This window comes from Athene noctua, chromosome 3, assembly GCF_965140245.1.
Source record: "Athene noctua chromosome 3, bAthNoc1.hap1.1, whole genome shotgun sequence".
In the NCBI taxonomy this organism is placed as follows: Eukaryota; Metazoa; Chordata; class Aves; order Strigiformes; family Strigidae; genus Athene; species Athene noctua.
The window spans coordinates 15,663,366-15,688,873 of record NC_134039.1 but is presented as its reverse complement, the minus strand read 5'-3'; the positions used below and the strand labels follow the sequence as shown (position 1 = coordinate 15,688,873).

General features: G+C 39.9%; 1 protein-coding gene across 2 annotated transcripts in view; it reads left to right on the top strand.

Annotated features, from left to right (window-relative positions):
• The first annotated feature begins 786 nt into the window (after window positions 1–786).
• FGD4 (FYVE, RhoGEF and PH domain containing 4) overlaps window positions 787–25,508 on the top strand; it is an 81,501-nt gene continuing 56,779 nt past the window's right edge. Inside the window, exon 1 of one of the 2 annotated variants that reach the window (XM_074902056.1) lies at window positions 787–863. In XM_074902056.1, the coding sequence (XP_074758157.1) occupies window positions 854–863 (10 nt within the window). In that variant the 5' untranslated portion in view covers window positions 787–853. Of the gene's footprint in view, window positions 864–8,607; window positions 8,860–25,508 lie in introns of those variants that run through there. The other variant, XM_074902057.1, reaches the window with a different exon arrangement.

Here is a 25,508-nt window from a genome sequence, read left to right as displayed (position 1 = left end):
AAGTTTTTCATTCTGCCTGAAGATTCTCTAGTACCACTTCAGTAATGTAACAGTCAATGCAGAAAAGAGTTGGAAGGTTTTGGTAGTTGCTGCTTACGTGTTTCTATTGCTGCATTTTGCATGGCTCAGACATGTAGCAGTAGAAGGCTCAGAGGCCTTCTGCTGAAGCTGGGTATAAAGACCACAAAGATGAGAAGCAAAAATGGAAGAGCAGCAAATGAAAATTGTAAGATTGTTGTTTTTATGAGTTTCCTAGTACTGGAAGATAATAAATAACTCACTACTAGACAGTTCAATACTGTGAAAAGAGTAGTGAGACTGCAGGTGGAAGCAACTTATACAGATCCTTTCTCCGATTTATTCATGTGTTTCTAGTTCTTCACAAACTAAAACACAGAGCCGTTTTTTTACACTGAGTGACAGACATTCTGTGTTGCCAGAGCTGCCCATTATTTTCTTAAGCAGTGAGGGTTTTTTAAAAGGTGTTAAAGATGTGACTGGAATATAACTTATATAATGTGGACTAGAACATAGCTATAGAGTTCTCCTTATTGATGAGCACTGAGTCAAGTAAATCTTGACCTGTAAGGATTTTGTTTCTTTTTAAAGAAACATTTTCTCTAAGTGCCCACTCACACAATCTGCTGTTAGTATGTGTTGAAATATTTCTTGTTGCTTATTTCCTGAGCTTTGTCAGTAAGTTATGAAATTCAGAACTTCCTTTTTTTATAGAATGAGTTGATAATGTTCATTCTATTCCCAGTTTAAGGACCGTCTCCTAGATGGGTAGAGTTACTTGCACGAAAACATTGGAATGTAAGGATTCCTGCTCGCAGTAATTTCTATATAAGGCATGGGTAGCTGTAAGTAGACCTTTTTCTGTCTGGTTTTTTTTTTTAATAGTATACTGGTTTTTTAAGTAAATTTATGACCTGTGGGAGAATCTCAGAAATATCTGAAAACAATTATATACATAGTTTTCTCCTCCTGTCATGTAGCTGATAAAGAATTAGAAGACATCAGGAGTCAAGTAAGTTCTCTGGCAACATGTGATCAAACTTGTCTATGCAGGAGTGCATTCTGTAGCTTAGATCTAGTTTTTCTGCTAATATCGAGAAAAGTGTACTTCTTGCTGTCGTTGAGGAGGAAGTTGTCTGTTAGCATCCGAGGGCAGTTGCACCCAATTGAATTCTCATCACTTAGATGAGCTGCAGTGGGAACAGAATAAGAGTGTGCTGATCCAAGGCAGCTATCCCTGCAATGAGAAGTTGAATCTTGTGACCTTTCTCACAGCACACAGTGGATTTGTGTTCAAATTTGAACTTATTTTCTGACACTTTCCTAACTTTTGCTTCCTTTTTTATGTCATGTGCAGTCTAAGAATAGTGATGATCTTTGAGACTGTGGATGGGAGGGAAGTGGTGCATGTTCCTACACCTTCCCCCCATCATTAGCTAGCAGTGCATCGCCGAATGTTCTGTTTTCTTGAAAGCTAAGTTTAGATAATAGCTATAGGTACTAGCATGCCTATATTCTAGCTGTTTAAAATGTAAGTACAGGCAGACTGGATGGAGAATATAGTGTATATATACACTGGGTGTACACATTTGCACTATATTGTATTACTTGAGACATAGAAATGCTGTTAAAATGTTCATCCCTGTTTATGCTACATGGTTTTGACTTGATGAGCTCACCAGTGCTATAGCAAAGGCAATCAAAACTTCAAAAGTGTTTCCAGAATTTATTTTTTTTTGGTGAGCAAGATAGGTTTATTAGTTCCACTTTGTACGTGGTATATGTCAGTTGTTACTTATTTCTCAGAATGAGAATAGATAGTTTGGGGAGTGTGGTCTTTCTTTGTAGGTATGTGTTGATTTGTTTCTTTTTTTCCTTATGGTTATGTGTATTAAGTACTTCTGTAATTAAAAAGAAACTAAAAAGTTTAGATACTGGAGGTATTGGAGTGGCCCATGTGCCAATATCCTTTTTTTTTTTTTTTTAAAAACATGCTCTTCTCCCTCTCCTTGTAGCAAAAGAATAAAAACCTTAAAAGATATGGCACTGTCTTTGGTGTATGTTAATAATAAATTCCTCTATGATATTCTTACTGCAAACAAAATGCTGTACAGTAATAGGCTATACTGGGCCTATTTGATTTGCATATTGGAATATATCCTATTATATTGGAAATAATCTGAAAGAGATGACCTTTATTTTGGGTCTGTATGTCTGTAATGCTGTATATCTGTCATGGGCACACCTCAAAGCTTCATCTGTGACCCCAAGACCCTTAGTACTTACCAGATTGTTGTAAATAATATCTGATTTTTTTTTTTAATTTATTTATTTTTTTTTTTTAAATCTGTGAAACTGGTGGGCAGTTTCTGTGTCTTGCATCTGTGAAACTGGCTCATCCTTGTGGGAGGAGGTAAACTGCAAAGAAAACTTTGAGCCACTGAAATATATGCACAATAAAACCTGGAATATTATGTGTGACTTCAGTGGAACACGTTGTTACTGTCAGCCTGAGGGGTACTGTAAATTTGGATTGTAAAAAAGCTAACTCACTTGTCTGAGCTGGCAGAGGAGGTAGTGGAATTTTGAGTTTTCACTGGTGTGTCCTTGGCAGCTACCAGTAAATCCTGTGACACTACTTTTCCTTCCGCTTGGCAGTGGAGCTGTGAGCATGGATAGGGCATGCTCCACAATTGCCTGATCAAATACCAAAGCCTGGTTTCTTTAGGTGGCTTACTGCTGGCTGATCTGTCAGCCTGCTGAAGGAGCTTCAGGCTGGGGAAAAGTAATGTGTTTTGTAAAATTAATCTGTTGCTCGGTCCAAAACCTGTTACAGACTGCTTAGAAAAGCATGTTGGATCTAACACAGGTACTTTTAGATCTTAGAAATCTGTGACAAAGCAGTGCCTGCCGAGTTTGGAATTTAAATTGGATCAGTGTGAATTATGTGAATGGGTCTGTTAAATGCGTTTTAAGAATTTTTCTGAGTTTCGTTGCTGCTAATAAATTAGCTACCTGCAATGGGCTAAAACACAAGGATGCTGATGTAATATTTAGTACAGCTCAAATACCACTGATCCTGCTGTACCTCAAATTACCTACCTCTGTGAAGCATAAATTAAAGTTCTGGAGTTATAACAACTTTTTTATTCTTCCCAAATTTAATTAAGTATGAGAACTTTCTGTATCTGCAACAGAGGAAATTAGCACACTGAATACCCATAACATCTTTAATTGTTTTACAGTAGCGTGGTTTCTCTGCATTTCCTTAGTCCTCTACTGTTTGTGGTTTTTAAGGATACGTCAGAGGAGGGAACGTACAGCCTATTCTTCTTCCAGAGCCACCATTTCTGTCTTGGTTTACAAGTTCTGGTGGGAGTTGTCCAAGTCAGAGTAGTAGAGCAGTCCTGTGGTTCCCATCCAGACTTCTCAAACTCTTTAGTAAAGTCTAAAGAAAAAGGAAAGCCCTGTGGTCATAGTTCCCACCCATGTGCTACTCTGATGTCTAATCTGCTTTCATTGGCATCTCAACTGGTAAATAAAGAGCAGAGGGCAGAGCTCCTGGGGCTAGGCACTCCCCTAGAGCTGGTTTTACTCTTGCATTGCTCAGAACCATGTCCAAAGAGCTGTCTGTGATTTCTCTTTGAGCCTTGTGCGTCTGAGCTTTAGCTGGCTCAGCTGTCAGACGCTGAATGTCAAACCTAGGAGACCGCTGCTTTTCCATGGAAACGCTCTGTGCGATTGCAGGAATAATCAGGCATGTCTGGTGGTTGCTGTGCCCTATTGTTGGATGCTTCCAGACACTAAACTGAATTGTCCTACCTTGACAAACTGAGTTTTTAGCCAAAATCCAGCTATGCTTTTGTCATCTCTTGCTTTTTTTTGAATGCAGATGGATTGAAAAGCATTAGTGTCACAGTTTATTCTGCTGTTGGAATGTAAGCCCCTTGATGTTGGCTTTTCCCTTCTTTCTGTTCACACACATATTGCAAAAGCAGCTCCAGACCTCTTGCTTCTGGGTAGGTACCACCAGTATGAGCTGTCTCATGCCTTGTATGTGACTCCTCAGGGAGGCTGTTGTACATTCTCTTCAACACCTCTTCCATGCACTATGTTGTACTATTGACATAAAAATTATTCAGTGTTTACAAAAAAAGTGTTGTTTCCTTGCTATTAGCAGTTTCCAAGATTTTCTTTACTAGAGAAAGAAGTTCTAATCTAGGGCCTTTGGATTGATGGATGTTTTTTAAATTACATTTTACATAATTTACTTTCCATAATACTTTAAAATTATATTAATCAGTGTGCCTGACTAACTCTAGATATGCTTTGGTGTTGTCTAAGTTTAAAGAAAAAAACATGTCCTTTTCTACAGGTGTTACTAGCTTGGAGGCACTACTGGTACAGCTCAGTGGGAGAGGTGTCGGAAAAATTTGGAAACTAGAGTAATTCCAGTTTATGGAGTAAGTGTTTCAGTGTATTGGGCTGAAGTAGTAGAAGTCTTGGGTTTTCTACTTCTGTAAGGAATTTAATTTCATAACTTCAGAGTTATTCCGGAGGACTGCCTATGAAGGAAGGATACCTTTCAGGACTGTACCCCAAATAGGTCACTAAGATGGCCTAATTTGAGCTCTGTCCATGTTTCTTTGTTGTCGTTTAATGATAGTTGCCAAAAATAAGCATCCATAGAAACAGCTGTTGTAACATTGGAAGAATGATTGTTGTAGTGGATGGAGACAGTCTACATCTTTGAACTGGTGAGAAAGAGGTAGCTCATGTTCCTGCTGCTAATCCTGCTTTTGTAAACAGCAACAGTTAGGAAGGGAAAGGTTTATCACTCAGAACATTGACATCACTTAATCAAACAGCAGCTGTAAGAACAAGAGCAAAACAGTAACTGTCCCTTCTCCCATGCCCAGCACACACGTGCTCCCAGCTTATAGGGGCATCATGTGAAAGAAGGAGAAGCTATAATCTAGTTTTCCTGTGATGCTGAGGAAGCATGTGCTGATGATGCAAGACCACATGGCCTGAAGACACTTGGGAAGTAAGAGGAGTGCAACTCACCCAGGTGTGAGGTCTCCATTTATTTTTTGTCTGCAGAGGTGCTGCTGAGGAAGCACTTGCTGCCTGCAGAGTTTTAATTCATTGTTTTGCTTCTACCAAGTACAGTGTTTTTTTTAATTTAGGAAAACAGCCAATTGAGATAAGACTGGAAGAACATCTCTGTCATACAGGTAGATCTTAAAGGACCAGTGTGGAAGCCTTACCCCTTCTATGCTTGTAACAGAAAATGTTAAATCTTGGAATTCTGGACAAGTAAGAGGAAATTTTGCAAGTTTCAGCCCTTATGATTGCTTCCAGAATATTTTTTTTTTTTATACTCTTAAAAATTTAGACATCCTGTTTCCCTTGAAGTGAACTTCCTCAATACCAGATTGGTACCAAGTTGAGAAGTACATATATATTATATTGAAGCTGCATTCTGTTTAGAAACAAAGCTGATACTATAATAGAGCAGATCAATGGTCTATTGTATTGCTTTATCTCTGGCAGTAATGTACAGTTGATACAGCTGTCAGTAATTAAAAGGTTTTTAGTAGAATTCTAAAAACAGGTACTAAAAATGGACAACAGCTCAAAACCATGCATGTGTGAAGCGTGGTGTCAGTTACCTGCTGTGGTTGGCTTTATAAATAAAGCTTTCAAATCTTATGCAGAGAATAGAGAATGGAGACTAACTTCTGTCAGTATGACTTATTCTGAAGTCATGTAACTTGTTTTGGGTGAATAGATTTTAAGCGATCATCTCGCACACACACAAAAGAACTAATCTGAAAAGATAAATTTCTAAAGTTCAGTTTGAGTCCCCACCAACTTGCATGAAATAACAAAGTCCTAGTCTATCAGATAGCAGCTGGGACTGGAAAAAGCTGAAGCACATGGTGTCATTGTTGTAAAAGACAATCTTTTCAATGCAATCCATTCAGGAGACAGGATGCCAATATGTTGTTTATTTTCATTAATACCTTCCAGCTAAAACCAATTTGTTCCTGAACTCCTATCTGGCTTGGACTGGGCCAGTGAATAAGGGGAGTTGGCTAAGTTTTCTTTCCCTTCTTCAGTCCTCTTCAAAAGCATTTTGAATGTGCTGCTTTCCTCTCTCTTTATCAAGTAGTTTGAATAAAACGTTTGTCACATATACAGAGGATGCTTGTTTAGTTTTGCTCCATGTAACGTACCTATTGCTTCTGCCAAAATTTGTAGTGCATCCCATTGCTCTTTCTTTGTGTGAGGGCTGCTCTATGTGGTTTATTCAAACATTTGCACTGTGTCTGTGTAAAATTAGACATAAGAATTAAATTTCAAGTAAGAAGCTGAAATGGATTCTGACTGCTGTTGCCCTTTATTCTGCTAGCAATCATTCTATGAGTACAGCTAGTACTTGTTCAAAAACAGTCTAAGGATTTTTGTCAGTGTCTGGAACCAGTTTTCCAATGCCAAAATGCATATAATATTTCAGTATACAAAAATATTTTTAAAATACAAAGTTAGAATTAACAAAAATCTAGGAGATTACTTTGAAGGTGTTTTTCATGAAGGGGGAAAAAAAAAAGACTGAAACTGAACTTGAATCCCTGTAATTTTGAAGTCAGTTTGTTTGCCAAGAGCTGTAATTGCTACAGTTTTTTCCAGAAATGCATAATACATAAAATCTATTAGTATATTAAAACTAATTTTTGAGCCATGGTCTTTATTTTTAAGAGGTAAACCAAGAAATTCTGTTGGCGTGTTTCATAATGCTTAAACACTGAAAAGTTTTTGTTATTAACAATTGGCAAATTAAATAGGAAGTTGGCTTCCTTCCTTACTTTATTTTACCTTTGTGCTGATGGATGATTACGTTTGGCATCCGTGGTTGCTTAAGAAATTTCTGATGATGTAAAGACTTCTTATTTAGAGGAAGAAAGTGGGTTGAAATTAGTGGTGTGAGTCAAAATGATCTACAAGTCCTGGAGGGGAAGTTAGCAGACTAAGGCTTGGTCCCATGCCTGTCACTGGCACCTGCAGTGCCCTTGTGAGCTCCAAATCCCCTCCAAAGTCTGGGCCCTCGTTAGCCACCATTCTTTTCCATGGCAGGGACTCTTCTACGGCTTATGGGTATGCAAGCCCTGTCAGCAGCCATCTGAAGGGCTTCCAGTGTTAATGCAGTAGTAGTTTAATAGTGGTGTCTCTTACCGGTGTAAGAAAGACTTAACTGTGTTTGCTGTGAAACAAAGCTAACTTCCTTATGCAGTGAAGATGAGGGAAACTGAAAATTTGGGTGGGGTGGGGTGGAGATAATTACTGAGCTCCATGCCTGGAGCCACCCAGAGGAAAAGATGGGTGTTTTCGTGGAGATGGGATTCACCACAGGGTTTTTCCTTCTGCGGGACCAGGTACAAGATCAAATGCCATTAGGGGAGAAAAGAAGGGAAAATGGTTTCCTCAAAATAATAATAATTTAGCAGGCCTAAGTCAGCATGTATCAACTTGAAGTCCAAATTTGGCTCAGCATTAAGTAAAATTTGCCCACTTTTTTTGACGTGCTGTTAGCCATAAGAGCTGCATGGTTTTGAGAGCGAGGGAGAGGAAGCTTGAATGTGTCAAGAGAGGCAGATCATGGACTACCATGCTGCAAACTTATTCACATCCAGTGGTTTGAACCCTAAATATTTTGAGACGTAATGCTGTGCAACTCATCAGTATTTAAAGCCTTAATATATTTTTTCAAAGGTCTTTTTACTGTGCAAACAAGATCATTATCGGTTGGTCTTGAAAAGCCACTTCCCTTTCCCCTCCAGATCATCTCAGTGGGAATTTTACAGAGCTGGTGTATGCCACCAGTGTAGGCGTGTAGCTGCCCAGGATCTGGCCTGGTGAGAGCAGTGGTTTCAGACACAGCTTTGATGCAAAAAAAGGCTTTTCCAGATACGGACACACATTCCTGTCAGCCTGGGGGTGCAGCAGAGGGACATGGTGGTTTTGCCTACTGCTGACTCAGCATTGGTCTGGGCAGATGCAGGAGCAGATAAGCCTGAGAGAAGCCATAAGACCAAAAGCCAGGGTCTGTGCAGTTCTTACTGAGGAAAACCCAGGCTGGGAGATGATAGTGTTATCGAGGGGAGCAGTTTCAAGATTCAGGAGATAGAGATCAGGCAGCAGACCTTCCCATCATGCTGAAATCAAACCCCTTCAGGAGAAGTAAGCCTGCCTTCAGAAAACCATTTTGTCAAGGGGAAAACCAGTCCTTAGCTAATTTCTCTGAAGCCTCTGTTTCATCAGTAAATGAAAACTCTCGGTAGCTCCCCCTCTATTTTAGGGTGTGTTTTACACACACACACACCCGCCCTTTCCCCCTTGCGGGATGCGGGAATAGGCAGTGTCAAGGTTAAACGTGGTTGCAAGCTCTGGTGAAGGTGTGTGCCGCCTGCTCGGAAGGCAAGGCACCTGCTAGGCATGCCCAGTGAGCGCTGGGAGCGGGCGCTCCCCTCCCTGGCGCTTTGCAGGGCTGAGGCACAAAGAGCGCTTGTTGCCCAGTCTCCGGGAGTCTCCCAGTGCTACCACTAGCTGGGGAGGACTGGTTACCATGGAGGCTGCCATCTGTTCGCTCCCCACTGGAATGTGATTATCCTCGCTGGGTTGGGAACCAGAAAAAGCAGGGGAGCGTGTGCTGTCGGCAATTATCCGCAATGGAGTGCGTTAATGGCAGGCTGGAATTAGCTAGCTGGAGGAGCACATAAAAGGATTTTACCAAAACTATTAATGATTTCTAGCCAAGAGGAGTGAGCTTTTTGCAAGGTCGGTGCTAAATTCATTATGTATGTAAGTAAGTAATTTTTAATTGGCGCAGCAGCTTTATGATTTAAGGATGGTAGCACCACGGAAATAATGCTTATTGTTAAGAGGGTGTGTGTGGGGAGAATTGTTTTTTAAAGATCTTTGTTTGTCGGTTTCAGTTCAAGCAGTTTAATTTGGGGTCGTTAAAGTAGTAAGTCAGAACAATAACTGGCCGAACTGACAGAAATGGAGCAATTCGTATCTCTTGTCTTTATGAAATGCTGTTCGCTGCCAAATCTGTCTGATTTACATGCCTGTTCACGCTGATTGCTTTTTGTCTGACTGATTTCTTTTTGGACGTGATACGTGTTTGGTTTTCGTACTGGCATGAAGGGTGAGATAAGGAGGAAATGCTCAAACAGAGCTGGTGATACAATGGGTGTTTAGGGTGTTTTATGCAGTTTGCTCGGAGGAAGCAGCGTAAGGGAGGCAGAATGCAGGAGCAGGTTTTGCACTCTTCGTTCCCACCCTCTGCCCCTCTTTCCAACTCGCCAGCTGACCAAACATTTTGGACTTGTTCTCTTATAGAGCTTAATTGTACGGAAAGTTGACATGAGTTTTTAGGTTACTCTGCAAATACTGTGACTGTTTTGGTAGCAGGATTTCATTTAAAGGGGAAAATGAGGTTAGGCATGTATCGCAGTGACATTTGTTGTTGTGCTGTGGAAGCTAGGAGTATTAAATTTTTTCATAATAAATGCATGATGAACGTTTGTGTGCAGCTCAAATTACTGACTTAAATGAGGGTCATTAAAATTATTTTGTACACCAAATAGACAGTAATTCAATGACAATTACTTCAGCAGATATTCTGAGTCACGTACGGGCTTTCCCTTTTCAAATAAAGCTCTTATGCAGCATCCCTCTTGCCAGGACTGCCATTTTTATTTGGTACAGGGGAGGACACTACTAGAGGCTTTTAATTAATACTGTGTCAGCCTTAATTCCACCAATGTGCCTTCTGCTTTTATGCACTTAAAATGTCGTTGCATCGGAGTATGGAAGAAAAGTTATCAGTAGAGTTAATAAATCACGATTACAACATATTTGACTAGGATAAATTTTTAACTTAGGAGATGCTTTCCAAGTCTTGGTGTGTAACAGAAGTGTGCATGTGGGAGATTGAGGGGGGGGTTTTATTTCTTTGAGTACTTTTAACTGTTTGTGGTGTATGAGCTTTTCTTGTGCTTGTGGGAGCCTGGTGTATGTGCCTGAATTCCTTTCAGACATGTCACACTCACACGTTGGTGGAACTGGGCGAGTGCTCTTAATGGAAGCTGTATCAACTTGTAATTATAAAGACTTTTTTTAACCCCTTTCTTCTCCAGAATTTAAGCATTTCGTTGCCATTGAAGTGGGTAATTTATGCAAAACTTGCTTTTAATGGGCTGCAGTGGACTTGTTCACACCTGCAAGTTGCAGGTCTGTAGTTGTTAAAAAGAGCGCAGGAGGCAGATTGGCTTTTGTGCTTGAAAAGAGATTAGACTTTCACCCTTCAGACCCTGCACTGAACCTAGCTGGAGGAGAGGACAATCGCCCCAAGGTTATTCTGTAGCTGGTGTGGGATGCATTTCTGTTCCCCAGTCTGCTTCTAGGAAGGTAGCTGTTGCCTACAGGATTTGCTGTCGTTGTGGATGTGAATTACTGTCTGTTTGGCAAATCTTCACAGGCAGCAACAATCATATTGACATAAAGGTAATCGCTTGTATACCCCTTCTGGAGGCGATTTCTCCTGATAGCTAGCTGGTAGTGTGCTGAGAAGCTTGCTTTTCCATTGCCTTTGCTAAACGTGTTTCAAGGATAAATAGGGGACTTTTATCTTTGGCATTCTCCAGCTCTTATATTATCTGACGAGCACTGTGTAATTGTCCAAACAGTCTTAAGTGAACAATTTTAAAAATTTCCTTCTTGAATCGTCTGTATGTGGCTGTGAATACTTTGTTTTTTCTTACTGAATTTTACTTTAGGTCACTAGGTCAGTGTTGTTTTGCAGATGCAGGATTTAAAAGCTAGACACTCTTTAATCCATTTGAGCATCTGGTCTTTCATAGTAGACATCCCACTTACATGTAACAGAGGAACTGTTAAATGTCTGAAATTAATAGTTTTAAAAAAATTTAATCTTTGGTAGATTATTACAAGTGGCTCTGATGTTTATGCTTAGTGCAGACAAATGAGAGTTGGTGTAATCTGCTACATGATCTCTTGAAGGAGATTTATTCTAAAATGCAGGCTTTGGAGGTAAGCAGAAGTGATGGGTCATACTGAGCAGTGATTTGTTTGGGGTTTTTTTAGGAGAGAATCTCAATTTAGGTACATCATCTCACAAAAGAAGTAATTGTGAATGAACTGCCAGTTAAAAAGTGGCTAGAAATATAACTTGGGATACAGCAGGATGCTCATAATCTTGTTAATAAAGTCTCTATGTGCTAAGCTTTCAGGAAACTTGTTAAATGGTAAAATCCTGAGTCAATATATAGGAAGTTGACTTGCATATCACAATTGTTTTCTTCAAACAGCCAAGTCTTTCTGCTTTTCAGTTGACACATGACTGTGGAATGCTGTTTGACATGGCTTGGATTTATTTATACATTGTGTTAGGGCTGCTGCTTGGCGGAGCTTTTAAACATGCTTAGTTTTCAATATGCTTTTTTCCTGCTGTTTACTTGTGTATTCTGAACATTAAAGCAAACAAACAAAATGCCCAGGCTCTACACTCTCCTTATAGTAGTATGGCTATTTCAAGGTTAAAGCCCTCTGAAGGGCCTACTGTTTTGGAAAGTCCTGGAGCCTGTTTACAAACTGTGCTCTCTGCAGCTTCCATGAAATAATGAAGTCCTCGGGATGCTGGATGTGGGAGGATAAACCTGCTGACACAGGCACTGCTACTGTAGTCTGTTTGCTGGGCCTTAGTCATGTAAAATTGCTTTCGTCTTTTATGCTTTGTATGGGTGGGGACAAAATGCACGCATTAACACTTTTCACTGTGCTAGAAATTGCTGTACCAGATTTTAGAAAACATCAGATTTGAATTTGTTGTAAAGCAGATCACTGTAATAAACTGGTGCAGTGAGACTGTGAGTAGCTAAATGTGAGAGACCAGCAATGTGCAGATTAATGATACATCTGTGAATTGTGGTAGGTTTTTTTAGTCTTTTTCTGAGTATAGAAGTACTCTTGTCTTTCCTTGTTGAGGTGTCTAGTTGAACCTGAAGACTCGGACCTGTTCTGCAAATGATTTCAGAAAACATTAATTCCAGGTAGTCCCTGTTCACAGGTGGTAGAACAGAGTGGGGATAAATGACTGCATTCCAGCAACAGACTATCTTTAAGTGGAATTATTTCTAAGGGGTTTTTCAGTACATCCAGTTGCTCTTACTCTATGCAATAAATAGCTATTCATTTTAAGTATAAAAATACTACTTGGGCTGATAGAGACATGGGAATTGTTTACTTTTTGATGAGTATCTGAGTAAAGTGAGTAGTTGAGTACATTTGGGAATGGGGAGCTCAGGACTGGAAGGAGCTATTTGGTCACTGAGGGGGTTTTCCCACACCCCCTTCAGTCACAGGCAGCTATATAACTGATGGCTCATTTAGCTGTTCAGTAGACAATTCTTCTGGCACGCTGAGAATCACAGCCTATGGGAAACAAACGTTAAACAAAACCTTAAACTGTAGTAAATGACCAAAAGCCAATGTTACACTGTGTTTCAGAAACTGAGCAAGGAAGATTGAAGTCATTGCAAATGTCATGAGATTCTTGTTAGCAGAAAACTTAAGCAGGCACTTGAGAAACTCTACTAGCAGCATGATGCTTAGCTGGACTCAATAGCTGCAACCAGTCTCCAGTGCTTCAGAACAAAGGGAACCCAAAGCAGCCAAATTTTGAATCAGAGGGAAGATGATAGTCTTATAGTCCTGACAGATGGCTAGCAGAAGTGCTTTTCCAACTGCTGATATTTGGAGGATCCTTCATTGCAGTTTTTTTTAATGCTTGTTCTTGACTAGTAGATGTATGCTAGCTTGTGTATTCTTTGGACTGCACTTTACTGTAGTTTTCCTAGCACCACAGAATCAGTTTATCTTCCTGAAGATAGTATAGATGCAGCTAACCCTTGTATTAAACAGTGTTGCAGCTTGTCTGTTCCACTTATACTTGTAGAAACACTTACTGGAAAAAAACAAACCAACAAACAAAACTAAACCCACATTCAGCTGCCCATTTGTGTGGTGGTTATGGTTCTGGGTATCTGGTTTAGATTTGGTAGCTAAGATTGAAATGAAGTACTATGCAAGCTGCCTTAATAAAGGCTCATGAATTGGGGATTGAGGCTTTGGAAGACCTGAATTCCAGTCTCTTCTGCAGTTAAAGATTTTGTTTTGCAGGCATTGCATAGCACCATGGGTGGTGTGGAGTATTCCCTGGAGTGGTGTCCAACATAGCTGCTGCTTGAGTAGCAGAGGGAAAATTAGCTCAAGAGCTTGTAATATTACTTGAAAGTACAAGTTGATTCTGTAATGAGTTATTTCTGCAGGGCACGACCTGAACTTCTTACTTGGAATTTTTCTTCCTAGTATTTCCTTCTCAGTCTCAGCATCTCTTGTGTGTTTTTAGAGCCCCATTCCATTTCCTACAAAAGTTAATTTTTACTTTTTTTTTTTTCCTCCTTTCGTATGGAGGTCACTGGTGCTTGGGAAGATGACTAAAAGCATGAAGTCTCTGCAGTTCAGAATAGTTTGATGGCTTCCCATATTATGCTTGCAGCAGTTACATTGAGACTGAGATCTATTACCTAGAATACATAACTGGAGGCTAGTTTTACTTGCATTCAACATGGTCAAGTATTGTATACCTGTTGTTAAGCTCCCTAAAATATCAAAAGGGTTCATAGGTTATATAAGATTACCTGTTGCTTTTCTTTAAAGATCCTGTGCCACCTTTCTCTGGCAGCTCTATATGGCAAGACAGTTTTCATGACTAGTTTTGATGTCTGTTCTCTTCAGTAGCTCTTGTTCATGCTGTTGCTTGGAGCCTTGTGTTGCTGTTACGACTTGGCCACCCACTGTAATGCAACTGGCAAATGTTTTTGTCCCTTGGCTTGTCAAGATTTCTGTGTGTAAGTCAGTTTTAACTGTGGAAGCTGCTACAAACAAACTCTTAAAGATAGCAGCTATAAGCCAAAATCAAATGTAAGACTTGTTGGTGGAATTAGAGCTTTACCTGAGAATCAAAACGCAACAGTTACTATCTATTATGATGAAATAGTTAGGAGTGTGAGTACTGTTTGACTTTAGTAAAGTCAGCAATGCTGCACCCATCTGTTGTCTGCTAGCATCCTGTTATTTTGGATAAAAGCTCTTTTTAAAAGCTTAGTCTAAAACACTGTGGTTAAAGCACGTTGTCCACCAATTTTTACCCATTTTACTACTTATTCTGCAAGCTGTGGCCTGGTCTGTGCCGTAACAGGATAATTACTGCTTGGGGTTTTTTGGTGATGTATGGGTTTATAAAGCTGATTTTATTGATTGTAAAATATAGTCTTTCTAAACAACTGACTTAAATTTTCCAGACTTGTCTTATTGCTGATGTTAGTTGTCCTGTTGCTGATGTTTCTCCAGTTTGACTGAGAATATTCCAAAATCTTCCTACCGTTGAAAAATTTGGAAACTGTAGAATGCTGGTTTGCTTACTGCTTAACACAGGAGTAAAACTTCAGCTGATAGCTGAGGGGTTTTTTTGTGTGTGTGTCTTCTATAGAACATCCTCAGCTTGTGTGCATGATCCATGAAGCTAACAAAAGTGTGATATTCCTGCAATCTGATATTAGACATTTTCAGTGCAAAACAATGCACAGCAGACACAGTCATGGTGACAGAAAAGCCATTCAATCCAACGTGATCTACTTACAGTTCTTTGATACTCTAGTCTATTCATCATGTTTTGATTGATTAAGATTTTCTTTGTAGATCACTGAAACTGCTTTAATCTAGTTTATCGCAAAATTGAATGGCATTTTAGAATATCCATAAGAAAGACAACAATGAAGCTTGACTGTGTCTGTTTTATAGCTGACATCTTCTCTGGTTCTAAGTTTTTAGAATTCATAGATAGCAGTAAAAGAACTTTAGACAAAAGCTTATTGATTGCTTTTGTGTTAAAATAAATGATGAAAAGCTATTACCATCTGGCTGATGACTTCTGGGGTGTGGATAGGAATAATTTAAAGGAAATTGTAGTTTCATTAGTGCTGATGCGGTCTCTGTGAAGGCTGTGTTTAACTTATCAGCACAACTTCACTACATAAAACAGTCATAACTGTCTCTGATCTTGCATCTTTATTGCACCAAAAGCTGAAATACACTTCTACATTCTCATTTTGTCAGTGCTGTCTAATGTTACCTTTCTTCTTTGAAATAAATTGATTTGAGGAATTCCTTTTGATCACTTTTCTCTGCAAGGCTGGATGGACTGGAAAAAAGCAGTGCTATGTATTAATGGCAGGGGACAAAAAACTCTATGAAGAAGGTCCTGACTTGCTGACTGTTCTGTAAGTACTAGATTAAATTGGCCCTAACAAGACAAAATCAGCAGAATAAAGCAGTTAATGTATTTGAGACAGAAGGAAAAAGTCATGAACAGATAGTGTAATTCTTTGTCTTGAGACCTGATCTAGTGAAAGATGTCCCTGCTTGTGCGGGGCGGGGGCTGAACTGCATGATCTTTAAAGGTCCCTTCCCACCCAAATGATTACATGGTTCTGTAATTTTTAGGAACTGATGTGTTCTGGAGAAAGTTAATCTGATGCTTTCTATGATGTGATAGGAAGGACTGAGAAAGCTGGAAGGGGAAGGGCAAATGTATTGTACCATCAAGTTTCTCTTACCCAGAAGGCATGGAGTCAGAGTTAAGGTAGAATAGATTGAAAATGCCTATACTGTCCCATAGTCTGTGCAAGAAATATAAATGAGATTTGGGAAAAGAATGAACAAATTCCTGGTGAATACATTTTCCAGCAGCTGGTAAAATACAGTTGCGCAAATGCATTCGCTGATGCAGGTGATCCCTAAATAACTGATACTGGAAGCCATGGAGACTGAGGGAAAGATCACTGTATGTTTGCAGCCTGCTACTATAGGTTACCCACACATCTGCTACTGCTTCTTTTCAGACACAGAATATTTGATTGAATGATTTTTTTAAATATTTTTTTCCTGATCACAGTTCATACACTCTTATCTGCTCCAGAAGCATACTGATGTATTCCCCTCTGGTACTCATTGTGAATCTTCCATGCTTTTTTTTTTTATTAACTCAAAGAATAATTTGCACTTTATTTTTAGTATCTGTCATTGCCTAAATTTGTTTTTTATATGGAAGCAAAATCACAGTTACTGAATTCTGACCTGTTTGACTTGTGAGTCTTTGTACTGCTTGGATTTCTAAAGTAGCAGGGATAACTTTTAAGTTATAGATTCAGCCTTTCACTGTACTGCTGAATCTAGGGAAAAAACAGTGTGGCTTGGGCTGTGGGGGATTTCTTGGGTGGTGCATATGTGTGTTTGTGTGCATGACCAGAAGCTAAATTAACTGAAAAATGGGAGTCTGTGCTCTTAAGCTGTTTTGCAAAGATGTTAAACAAGTGATATGTTTAATCTGTGAAGGTAAATAAAGATGGGTGGCACAACACTGTTAGGGTAGGTTGCAGGCTTTTTCCTCTTACCTTTTTTTCTACCCTTCCTTGAAGGGAGGGTATGGGTTTTTGTGGTAACAGCTACAAGATGGTCCCCAACTGTTGGGACACCAGAGCAGCTCTTCTGGCTTAGCACCACCCATCTCTCTTGGTGTAGCTGCATGTCCTGGCTGGCAGGAGAGTGCAGTGGCAGGTGCCGTTGGAAGTAATACTATCGCTGGCGACAAGGCAGCAGCTGCAGCAAAGGCAGGAGGCCTGAAGAAACGGCCGTCTCGAGGGGCAAGGCATGGGAAGGAGAAAGCAATGAAGGTGCTATGAGAAAAGGCAGAGCTCCCAAGGCCAGAGGGTCTTCTCTTTGTATTTATTTGCTAACTGTGTGTTGGTGTAATAGTATGGATAACACTACAAATAGTAACTTCCTCTCCCCTAAATCATAATGTGAATCTTTCTCTCGATTTTGTAATAAATATATATAAAAAGGAGGTATATAAAATAGTGAACTAAGTGCTTTTTTTTTATACAGGAGAACTGGTTAGTGTAAAAAATAGTTGCCATAGCAAAAGCACTCCTTCTGTAAACAGTAATAGAATAGATGTCAGTGTTGTGGTGCTCAGTGATCTGTGATATAGTTCCTTGATTTTGCAGAACTACAACCATTTAATTATTTGTAGAGTTTTGTGGTTGCTTTTTTTACTTTCCGTGCTTGGACTAAATTGCAGACAGCAAGATGCTACAATGAAAATGCTATAGAAACATAGGACAAAAAGGCAGGCTTTTCCCCCTAAGAACTTTTAGTGCATGTCCTTCGGGTTTTTGTGTAGCCACAGTCTCTCTCTTTGAAGCACATGATACAGCTGAGCTGGAAGAAAAGAACGATGGAAAAATAATGCTATTTACTTTCTAATTATGGCATGGTAGTTGTTCATCACACCTGCCTTGAGATTGCTTGTCTTAAATCCCCTTGCATGTGAACCAGGAGAGCTAGAGGGGGGAATGATGGAAGAGATTTTGATTTCAAAACTGGGAGGGAAAGTGTCCTTTCAACAAACCTGTTTCTGTTTGGGCTGCAGATCCAGAGTCTCCCACAGCATTTCTCACTTTGTTGGGAGCTAGTTACCCATCTTCTTAAGGTGCTATTGTTACTTTTCCTTGTTGCAGCAGTCCTGAATACCCATTCTTAAACTCCCTCCCTGCCCAGCCTTCTGTGCAGACTTTTCCTCCTCCCTCCTTTTCCTGGTGGTCACTTGTTTCTGTAGGTCATTTGCTTAACTTAGAAATTTTTTTGCCCATGTTTTTATTCATTATATACCTGCAAATCTTTAGTTATCATATGGCTGTTTCTTCCTTCCTCACATGCCTGTGTGGCAAAGCTTGAAGGATGCAGTTTAACAAGACAGCAAATAACTAGGTCTGCTTCCTGGAAGGATTTTGATCTTTTCCACATTCTCCTTCTGTTGACACTGATACTCATCTGACCCCATGGGCTACCTCAGCCTCCTAAGTTTACAGAACAACCCAAGAGAAAATGAATACATTTCTGGCAGATTAGTGCGTTGAACGGGTGTGCTGCGGTGCCAGACAAGACTCAATGCAAGGAGAGGAAGAGCAGGATGTTTCTTTATCAGCAGCCACCCGCTGTCTTGGCATAAGGGAGCTCGTGGGCTGCTCAAGGACACTCTCGCCTTGTCTCCCCTGAGGGTATTGAACAAACACACATGAAATGCATCCTTCCTTGAAAGGTCGTTGTCAACACTTCGCAGCTACTGCATTCAGTTGTCATTAACCTCTAGAGTCCTTGGACTGACCCCGGTAAGAATTGCACCACCACACCTCCCTTGCTGGCCCTGGGTGGGGTGTGGAGCTGAGTTAACGTGACAGCCTGGCCTGTGCTGAGCTATGTCATGCTACGATCACCATGCACCTCTCGGAGCTTGTCACAGTGCAAAATGCTGATTCAGCTCACATGGAACAAAATCGTTTGCTTTGTCTGCTAGTTTGCCTTGGCTTATTATGGGCTGGACATTTTTCGTAAGGGAGGAATGTGATATAGCTACAAGGGGGAATGACGGGAGTGGGATCTGTTCATCTTGGTTGCAGAACAACGTCCTTCTGGTCTTAATCTCCTTTTTCTTGGCAGAGAGGGTAAATTCCTAAACATCCATGTGGTGATTTCCCTTGTTTGTAGCTCTTGGTAGTTGGCTGTTTGACTTTTGGTAGGTGGCGGATCTGCAGGTTTACTGTCCACTCATGGTGATCAGAGGCAGGAAGCCCCCATCATGTTCTCAGTTACAGTCAAAAGAAACCACAAGGCATCCGTGGTAGGCCTTGCTTGAGCTCTTGCACAGCACGTAAAGGAGAGGATAGTCATTGCTTCAGTACAGCAAGAAGGTGCAGGTAGGAAAGGCAGATGGTTCTGTTTAGCATACCTGGGGAGTGCAGCTTCTCCCAAATTTTGACCTAGACTAGTGTATGTTTCTGCATATCGGCAGTTGCAAAGGTGTCCTTTGTTTTGTATGCCCACACCCCAAGTGGATTTTCAGACCACTTTTTGCCTTGTTACAGAAGTATCTGTTCAAAACTACAGTATTTAGCAAATTTTCTGCTTTGGATTTTTAAAATTTTCTTAAGGTATGCTTTATATCCATCCAGCCTTATACATGAAGTCACTTGTTACTGATTTTAGATTATTCCAAGAATCATGAAAAGGGCTGAATTGTGGAAGGTCTAACAGAAGTGGGGTCACTTTGGGACAAGGGTGTGAGGTGTCTGTAGTTAATCCCATTGCCCTAAGAATAGCTGGGAGACAAGTTGAACCCCTCTGCAGACTACTGCTGAGCTTTTGAGAGAGGCTTTTAATAGCACCTCAGAAGCTGTTTTGGGGTAAGGACAAAGCATGGTTTCATTTTTGCCCAGGACCGAACTGCTGTGCTTTTGAAGCGTACTGGGGTGTAAAGGAGGAGGGAGAGAGGTAGGTAACAGTATGAGTCAACCACACCTACTTTATAGGAGCCCTGTGAATGGTGCCTTTCTAGTTGTTGTGGTTTTACATCTCTCTTGTACTCATTGAGATATCTAAAGATCTCTCACAGGTTAAAAAAAGTTGGAGGGTGCTTTCAGTGCAGAGCACCGATATATTGGAATTCAGTTCATGCTCCTTTCTGTGCTGAGGCAACACATGGGTTACTGATCCTTCGGATGGGACAAAAATAACTTTCTATTACTAGCTTGCAGAAACTTCATATCATGTCCTGATGCAGCATCTTCAGCAAGCCTCTTCAAACACGTTGTGCCCCAAGTGAGTCTGCAGTAAGGAGGAGCCAGCTGAAGACAGACATACTAAATGCTGGGCTGTGATTCACCCTCACATGAGCTAATTTGGTTTTGGGGGAGTGTGTCAGTGTGACATGCTGCCCATGTAGCTCTGTAATACATAGTTCAGCTTTCCAGGTTTCCTAACAGTATTCGTGAGACTTCCTCCTCAACTCCAGGTTCATCACATTAAGAATATTAAAAAAAAATGATTCAGGTATGTAATTTGAGTCCCCTTACCTGCAAAATAGGGGAAGTACTGAGAGAAAGCTTGTGATGTTTAGTTTGGAAAATTCTTGGAGGTGGAAAACAAAATAAGTGCCCTATATTTATTACAAGACATTTGTAAAAACTTTTAATTATTGGAGTGATGAAGTCATATATGAGCCAATAATTATGATTTGAGGTAGCTTAGTTTCATAGAACTAGTCTGCTGTGGAAGTCTTTGGACTAAAAACATACTGAGTTTAGCTTGTGTAGTTATTTTGTTTATACTAAATGACAGCAACTACTCAGTAGTATGATTGCAGTTACCCACTAATGGGAATGTTTTATTTAACTAGTTATTCTCCATGCCTCTTCATCTGCTTTGTAGAGAAAATTAATAAAACTAGATTTATTTTTTAATTCAATTCAAAGAAGTTCATAGGCATGTTCTGGTGATAGATAAGACATAGCTGCACTTCTGGTTGAGTTTTCAACCAGTACTTGCAAATATAACTGTATTGTGCAGTTTGTACTCTGCACATTTCTGCTCTTAGAGTAAGCAAAGTCAGGTATAAAACTGGTGAAACCAGGGCAATACGTTAACGAGAGATCCCCATTGTCTGTTTTAACCTCTCCTAAGTCCTCTTATCTGCTAGCTAATCAAATAGAGGTAAAACAGTCTTTTACCTTTCTTTAAAAAAAAAGGAGTTAAGCATGTGTTTTAAAGATGTGCTTTGGTGACTTTTTTATACCTGTTATAATGTTATTCCTTCTGAAAATAAAATTCAGTTTTCTTCATGTGTGTGGAATTCCTTCTCTTCCTTGGGTAGTAGCAGAGCTGTGGTTACTCTCTGTGGTCTGTTGTGAGCTGGGGGGTTGCCTCTGCGGTCCAAGGTGGACCTTTTGGCACTGGTCAGAGCCCTGCTCTCTGTGTTCTGTGCCTTGTCCACTGTGTCAGTGACAGACGGGGAGCAGCATCTGGTAGCTCAAATGTCATCCCTCCCACATGCGTCACGTTACAAAGTTTGTAACAGTTATTATATACATTTCCTCAAAAGGGAGACGTAATTTCCTGTCCAGCCCCTACTTTTCCTTGTGTGACCCTTTGTCTTTGCTTACAGTGGTCAGTAACGAGCATTTATGTAGTGGCTTATCTGAACTAATTGTGTCTTGTATTACTTTGTAGTGATTTGTCTTACAGTTTCCCAATCTACTATTTTGTTTCTGTGGAAATTGAAAATTTATTGCTGATCCCAGATGAATTTAAAATCTGTCATGTGCTTGTATGAGAGGCATTATCAGTGGTTTTCCTGGGTTGGGAAGAGTACACCAGGTTGAAGAAAGGCTGACAAAGACTCACTGGCAGGCAGACAAACCAGGCTGGTGGGGAAGGTGGTTTGTTTCATCTGTGGGAAACTGAGCAGAAAATTCAGCTTCTCTGCAAAGGCTTTTCTGGAGAGAGAAGGTGTTCTGTTGTGAGATGTACTTCATGTGGAAGCCCAAGCAAGGGGGCAAGCTTTGAACTCTTGGAGGCGAACTTCAAAATAGAAGTGTAACCTGTGCATTGGAGTTCTCTTAGTCTGGTTATGAAACTTGGCTACTGTTTATTTTAGTGTTGATGACCTGGATGAATAAAATTTGTATGTGTCTTTAGGGAGCCTGGAATTACTTGCTAGGAGTATCAAGGATGGGGAAATGCAACTTCCTAGCCCAGCAGTTTAAAAATAAATGCACAAAACAAAAACAACACATGCAAGACTTGGTCAAAGTGTTAAAATGGGTGTCATTTAGATTTCAAATCCATACGAGTGGAACTTGGATTTGCTCATCTCAAGAAGAAAAACACCAAAGTGTTGAAATAACTGGAGGAAAACGAGTTGTTTTTACTGGTTTTGGCAATACCCCCTCTGTTCAACATCTGTAATCGAAAGGAAATAATTAGCTGCCCTATTCCAGAGGGCTGTCTCCTCAGTGAAAAACATATTCATAACAATGGATTGTTTTGCAAGTGTAGTCCCCATAATCCTTGCTGTTTGTCCTTCAAAGCAGCTCTGCAGGGTTGTGCTTCTACATAGTCCGTGACTGTGAGGACTACGAGTGGCAGGTGTGGTGGAAGGGGCTGTAGGGAGCTGTGTTCTGGACCAGTGCCGTGGCTGAAGATGACCTCAGCTGCAGTAAACGACAAGCCGGCTGCTATATTCTGATTCATATCCAAATCGACAAGGCTGGATTTAAATCCCTGTTTCTTTCTCCTGCTGGGATGAAAGTGTGTTGGCTGGGGATCACATGGTGTGAGAGCTCTGCACAATAAAAGAAAGTTACTTGCAGTAACTTCTCTTTTTAGTGAATCCTTCTGCTTTTCAAAAATGTACACTTTCACAGCTCAGAATTCACTCTAGTATCTTTGTATTCTACCCCGGAGCACAATATCTAGTTTATGCTGTTTAAAAATCGATTTAAAATTATTCTAGTGAATTTAATCTGTGCCAAATAAGCTAGTATTTTAATGACAGTTCTTTAATGTAGACCTTTTTGGTAACTGCTCTGGTAACCTGTGTGTTGTATTTACTTCATTCTAGATGTACATTTAAATATAGATTATGCAATAGAAAAAGATTATTAGAAATAAGCATTGTGCAGTAGAAAGGGAGAACAAATTACTAACCAGGGAAATGTACTAACTTGTTCTTTAACTTGATACTGCTTTAATTTCAAAGAGCAATGCAATTAGTTGTGACAAAACTTTGATAGTAGCTGAGGCGTTAGACAAAACAATTTACAGTAGTCCCTCCTCCTCCTTTCTTCAGCAGTTTGTAGGTTACATAAGCTGATTTCTTTGTTTTTCCTCTTTAATATAGTGAACAGACTTCACTCTCTCTTCTCTGAGCGGACTGGCTTGTGTGCTTACGTTTTTCCTCTCAAAACAGGCTTTCCTTCAAAGAGGAGGAGCATAGTGTAATTGAAAGACCCAGCATGTAAACTGTCCGTATATACCGAACATCTGGCAAGAAGTCCTTTCTGGCAATTTACAGGTCTTGCAAACAGGATATATGTGAGCCTGTTGTAGGGTTATTAACATTGTGAAATCAATTCCTCGTGCAGTGGTACTGGATTGTATTTATAAACAATGTCTTCTGAAACAGGTAAGACTGAACGGGGTGTTTCTGTTAAACCATAATCTCTTCAAGGCTTGGGGTGTATTTGTTGCCAGAGACACCAAGAGTTAAACTTTCTAGTTTGAAGCAAACAAACCGGTGAACATCCAGCTGCCTTGTGATGCAATGCAGCTGGAATGCTCTGGTGGCTTTTTCTCTCTGTTCTCAGTAAATGAACTTGCAGTTTCTTGAACCGCTTGCCTGATACATCTGCCACACCGAGAACTTTGCTACTTTTGGCTCATTTTGCTGCTGCTTTCACTAGCTTGAGACTTTCTTAAAAGCAAATCATTTCTCTGATGTTTATAAGTTGTTTCTGTTCCTGTCTTATTTGCTAGATTCATAGAGCTCTGTTTATAGCTGCAAGGTTTCTATAGGTCATTTTTATAGGTAGTCAGAATTTTAAGAATTATGTCTCTCATTGTTTTAGGAAGTAGTTATACACTTCTGACTTATACTCAGCTTGCATTAATCCCTTTAACTGATTCTTATGCTACATTTAATATACACAATTGGCTTCCAGAATGAAATGTTTTCTTTTATTGCACCATCCAGTGAAAGATTTGGATTTTTTCCATTGCAAATATGCTTGTAACTGAATTTTTAAGAATGCTACTGAAAATACTGCTTTACTTCTACACGAGTGCATTTTTCGGTTCTGCAAAAAGTTCATCTTAGGGTAAGTTAAATTAAAAGGCTCATCCAACCCTAACAGCTTAATAGTAAATATTCTGAATTAAGTTTTCCACAGAGAGATAGATGAAACGGATCTGTTGAAGGTTTGGGTTCATAATGCTAGTCTCCCTCTGGAAAGCTCTCTTGAGGCTAAATAGAGGGAAGGGAGTCACTGGCTTAGTGAGTCTGAGAGATTTTCTAGGGAATCTTGGAGTAGATGCATGCAAATAGCTCTATCCCAGCTCTCCTAATTTCAGTACTTATGGGCATCTGATTTTTCTTGGGTACAAAGAATACTTTTAAAGTCATTCTGTTGGCTCCTTATCTGTTTTGTGATCAAGTTTGCAATTGTCCTTCTCCCCCCAGCTTTTGATAATCAACTGAAACGATGTGAATCACACCTTTCCTCCCACTATCATTTTGTTGTATCCTGAGAAGACACTACATGTGGATGTAGGAAACTTTTTTCACTGATTTTTTTTTTTTTTTTTTCTCTTAAGAGCTGTTTTCTAGGATCTATAATGCATATTCTTTTCCTGTAAGTGTAACATTAAGTCCTTACAAATTTTCAATGTGTGCAATAAATACTATTTTCAGTATTACAGTTCATCTTGCCTCTTGTCCTTTGGCTTCATGCTACTTCAGTTTGCAGAGGCCTACAGTATACTTACACGTAACAGTGGCAGTCTGAATGTCAGATATATCGGTGAAGCTGTGATCTTTAAATTTTTTTTGAGATATCAAATATGTGAAGCACAAATATATTTGTATGTCCTTTAAGGTGACATAGGTTATACTATCATGGTATTTTCCAGGCAGTGTATTTCCCAGGTTCCAGTTAGTTGTGTGAAAGCAATTAATGCAGAACTGGACTATGGTGCAAATACCTGGCTTGAAGAATTAAAAGGGGTGAGCTTCTGCCGGCCTGTGGAATAGCATAGATATCTCCTAATGTCACCTTCTCAGAATGGTATAGGACACCTACAAATACAGACAGTACGCATAGAAAAGGTGACAGCAAGTAGTTCTTGTCTGTGTGGGTTTGAAATCAAGTGGACAGATATTCCTGGACACTCCTAAATAGTATGTAAGAGAAGCAGTGAGTCTCTTGTGGAAGCACTGGCTGCCTCCAGTGCGAAGTGGAAAGAAATCCTTCCAGTACTGGCTGCTGGGACTGGGTGAGTGGGGACTAGCAAACCTATATAGGTGTGCTGTATACATCTGTGTAGGACAGTACCTGTAGGCAGGTATAGGAAGGTATAAATGCACATGGTAGTTTATTCATTGCTATCAAAATGTGCAACTGAGAGTGTGTTCAGGTGCTGAGCAAAGCAGTTTTTCTAGGTACTAAAGGCCCATAACAAATATGGAAAATATGTACAATGTACCTTTTCTGTAGTTTTGATGTTTTTGAAGATGGGAACTTCACGGATTTTTATTTTTGTAGTAGTATTCATTATAGGGGGTAAGCATCACTGAAAAACTGATTTCAAGCGATGTCATGTTAAAAGGGCCAATGATACCGTGATCCAGAAGTCAACAGAAACTTAAGTGTTTTCATTAGTACCGT